Below are 4,270 nucleotides of genomic sequence, written 5' to 3' on the forward strand. Positions count from 1 at the left end.
TTTTGCATTTCTCCTTCCCCATTAATACCAAGGTATTCCAGGGACAGACAAGCATAACTCTCAGGACAGCTCGTCCTCTGCTCCAAAAGGGGGGCAGGGAATGGGGGGAGTAGATATACATATGTAATGATTGAACAAATCTTCATCAGCATAAATGCACCTGCTTCTGGGTTAAAATGTGTGCCTTTTGTTGTATATCAATGCGTGTATCATGCAAGCTGTTGGATCACTGTTTACGTGCCCATTTGCTTTCCTGCTCCCCTATCCTCTCTGCTGTCTCTCTGCTGGGAGTGCTGAGTCATGGTTCCAGCTGAGTTTCTCTCTCCTATTCTCCATCTCCATATTTCCTCAGTTCACTCCTCACCCCTGCTAGGCTCTCTCTAGAGCTCTGGGTCTTCTTCTCCACCTCCCTCCTGAGCCTGAGCTCATTTTTCTCGAGGTTCACTTCTGGGGGAAAAAGGAGGCACTTCACTCTCTTTCTAAGCTTTCTTGTGTTTCACTTTGCCTTGTCAGAAGACCGTTCTGAGCCTTTCTCCTTACAACTGCCTTCTCTGCCAGAAAACAGAAGTCTGACCAAGTTTGACCCAGGAGGCTAATTCTTCCATGTATTCATGCTGATCCTCCTCCAGTCCCTCACCCCTAATCGGATTATGGCAGTGTCTCATGCCTTAGGGCATGGCAAGAAAGTGAGATTTAATTTGACAGGCTTTTTTCTCACTCCAGGTCTCCGAGTGCCAGACCACAAGTTCCTGGAGGGATGCGTGTGTGTGTGTGTGTGTGTGTGTGTGCAGTGCCAGACCACAAGTTCCTGGAGGGATGTGTGTGTGTGTGTGTGTGTGTGTGTGTGTGTGTGTTACAAGGAGGGTGCTGTGCCTATGGGCTCAGGGGAAGAATCTACAGGCCCCCTCCCAAGGGCAGGATGTTTCGGGGGGTCTCTGTGGCTCTCTGGTCTCTTTCCCATTCGCTTTAGGCTCTTCTGACGTAGAAATTCCAATCAAGTAGTCTCACAAACTAGTTTCACATAAGGCGGACCAGGATTGTTTCCCCTGCTAGAGGTGGGAGAGTGGAGAGGTGGCCCCGCCTGCTGGCTAAGTCTGGTTACTATGGCGACAGCCGCGGGGTGACCCAAGTGCTCCTCCCTCCCTCCTTCCAAACCAAGAGGGATGACGGCACCGCGCTGACTGCGCCAAATTCCAGCCAATGGGTGGCTGCTCCCGCCTTCCCTTCCGCCAGTTCTCTCCCCCTTCTTTCTTCCCCCTCCCCCCCGGGAACTCGATTCACAAATCTGGACTGGGGATTTCCGGCTCCAGGCCGGGTGCAAAGGAGCTGCGCCGAGGGGGAGAGTCGAAGTCTGTCCTCCAAGGAGGGCAAGTGGAAGCCAGCATTACTGGGTTCTCGGGCTAGACTCCTGTAACTCGTCACCAGACTAGATCACATCCCAATCCCAAATTATCCAGAAGACTTAGTTGAGGCCAAATCCGAAACTCCTCTTGCTCCTACAAGCCCCCACCCTGCCCACCCTGCCCACCCTGCCCGAGCGCTCCGGTCAGCACCACGGACAGCGAGCTCAGGTTTTGTCTTTGCTGGACTCGCTGGGTTCTCTGTCAAGTTCTCCATGTCTCCAAGGCGACCAGGGTCAGAGACGCCAGGCCTCCCTGGGCCAATGAAACAGTGAACGGAGCGCTTAGCCATGTGTCTAAGAAGGCAAAGGGGACTACACAGGGATCTCAGGTTAAATAACTTCTTTCTTTTCTTTCAAACCCAAAGAATGGCTCCTGTCCCCTGGGCTGCCTGTGTCCTAACATTCCTGGGGATAAAGGGCCAGGTATGAGTCTCAAGCAGAGATGGCCTTCCAAAGGCTGCTCTGGGTGAGTGTGTGACCGAAGAAGCCTCGAAGCAGCCCAGCAGGTGGGGGAAAGCATGTAGGGCTGAGTGTGGCAGTCATACCCCACCTGAGAATGAACACAGACTTAGGTCTGACTGGACTTTTAACCGCATATATGGTGGGAGCGATGGAGGAAGAAGAAAAAAGCAGCAATAATAACTAGCTAGTTCTGCCTCAATGGACGGCTCTGTAAAAGGGGAACAACTTCTGATATCTTCATCATTTAATCCAGAAATGGACTGGGCATTTGAGGGGCTAGGTCAGACAAGATGGAGGCGGAGGTAAAGTGGTGGAATTAAGCGTTATCATCAGGCCTCAACCTTTAACTACTTTACTTTACTCTTTGTAAAATGGAAGCCAATGGTGGGGGTGGGGAATGGGACGGAAAGAGTAGAGTAGCAGCTTTCTGGGACTCAACATTCTCCACCAGGCCCATGAGGGCCCTCCTTGCCATGCCTGCGACAGTTCCAGTCCCACTCCTGCTCCCTCCCGCCCGGGGCCCAAAGAAAGGCCGGTGCAAAACCATCTGCAGGCGCTTCCAGCGCTTTATAGTTGTCTCCCGGACAGGCAGACAGACAGACATTGTGGCCCGCGCCGTCGGCCCGCATCATTGGCACCTTGGACACGGCACCAGGCCCAACCCAGTCCCTGGTACCCTCCCGGGAGGATTCGGTCCGGCATCAGATCAGCACCTCAGACAGCCCCCAACCCAAACCCTCCCCGCCCCCCTCCCTCCAGAAACAACCAAATAAATTAAAAGGGGGAGGAAAACAAAAACATCTAAGGATGAGGAACAGCGTGCCCCTCCCCTTGAGTAAAAAGAGTTTTCGATCTCTTCCTATCCTTCCGCTGAGGCGCCGCTGCCCTCGGGGTGGCCTTCCTGGTTGAATTTGCTCCCAAACCCCAGCCTCCTGAAGCCGGCATCACCCTCCTCCCAACTCCCGGCATGCAACACGTTGGAAAGGTAGGGAGAGGCGGTGGGGGTGGGGCGAGGGACCATCCTGGTGGTTGTCTGAGCTCCTGGGGCTGCAGTTTCTCCCCGCACCTCAGTCGATCCAAATTAAGAATTAATGTTTCTTTTGGTCTGGGCAGGGGGATACGGGGGCTCAGTCGGAGGAAGAAATGCAAGCTGACACGGGCGGGGTGGGGTGCAGGTAGACAAGGGGGAAGGTGGTGACACATGCCAAGAGAGAGGGAAAAGAACAAGAAGGGAAGATGGGGTCACAGGTGTAGAAAGAGAAACGGGGGCAAAAGGAGATAGGTTGGGGCTAAGATGGAGACGGAAGTACACACCCAAGGAACGGAAAATGGAAAGGCAGACAGGATGGAAGATAAAGATACAGGAAGGGAGGAAATGGACAAAACCAAGGGAGAGGGACTGACAGACATACGGACAAGGGAACGGGGAGACCTGGGCAGAATTGGAGAGATGGGAATGCAGGCGGACAGAAAGGGTGAGGTAGGGGGTCCCTCTCCCGCGCTAATCCTCCACTCCCACCCTACGCCCAGCAAATCCAGACACCGTGGCCTCTGGCTTCCTAGCTTCCACTTTCCCCTGCGGGGTAGGGGCGGCTCCTACTCCGGCCAGGGCGCGGAGCGGCGGTAACAGCGACGGCAGCTTGATGGTCCCCGGGGCTCTGAGTATGTATCAGGGGCGGGGGCTGGGGGCGGGCGCGGCCCTCGGGTATCCCTAGCGGTCCAGGTTCATAGTCCAGTGCTTGGCTCCGGTCGCGCAGCTGTCCCTGGCGGCCGAGGAGGAGGCAGGGGCCGCGGGCGCGCCCCCGCTGGGTGGACCCCCGGCGCCGGCGGTGGCCTCACCCTCGTTCTTGAGGTCTTGAAAGACCTGCGTGAAGAAGTGGGGGTCGGCGTTGAGCCGCAGCATCTGCGGGCTGAGCCGCTGGATGAGGCGCAGGCAGCGTTGCCAGAAGCGCTCCTTGTCGGGCTCCACGAGGAAGGGCTTGAGCGGGTAGGAGATCTCGTTGCCCATGTAGGAGTAGGCGAGGTAGAGGCAGGTGAGGAAGGCGGCCTGCAGCTCGGCGGCGGATGCCAGCTCATCCCCGCGCAGTGACTCGCGGCACAGCAGGTACACGAACACCAGGTTGGCGGGCGTAATGAAGGCCTGGTCTTGCCAGCCCTGCAGAAGCAGCGAGCGGTCCACTCCGCGGAACCAGCCCACCAGCTCGCCCGGGCTCAGCTCCTTGAGGCGGTAGCAGCGTCGGCACACGAAGTCGCCCAGGCAGCGCAGCAGCTCGCCGGTGGACGCCTGTACGATAACCCGTCGGGGCGAGCCGCCAGGCACCGGCGGTGCTGCCTGCGGGGCTGGAGGCGGCGGCGGCGGCGGCTTTCCTCCGCCCGAGCCTGGCGGCGGGGCGGCCGCGCTGCCCC

General features: G+C 57.2%; 1 protein-coding gene across 1 annotated transcript in view; it reads right to left on the reverse strand.

Annotated features, from left to right (window-relative positions):
* Window positions 1-2,650: 2,650 nt before the first annotated feature.
* The window catches only part of CDK5R2 (cyclin dependent kinase 5 regulatory subunit 2), a gene marked incomplete at its 5' end in the record, with an annotated part of 1,950 nt that continues 330 nt past the window's right edge, over window positions 2,651-4,270 (reverse strand). The window contains 1 exon segment of the mRNA XM_025043199.1: window positions 2,651-4,270. This exon segment is cut by the window's right edge and continues 39 nt beyond it. Coding sequence (XP_024898967.1) covers window positions 3,576-4,270 — 695 coding nt within the window.

The sequence above is a fragment of the Pteropus alecto genome, unplaced genomic scaffold (assembly GCF_000325575.1).
Source record: "Pteropus alecto unplaced genomic scaffold, ASM32557v1 scaffold110, whole genome shotgun sequence".
NCBI lineage: Eukaryota > Metazoa > Chordata > Mammalia > Chiroptera > Pteropodidae > Pteropus > Pteropus alecto.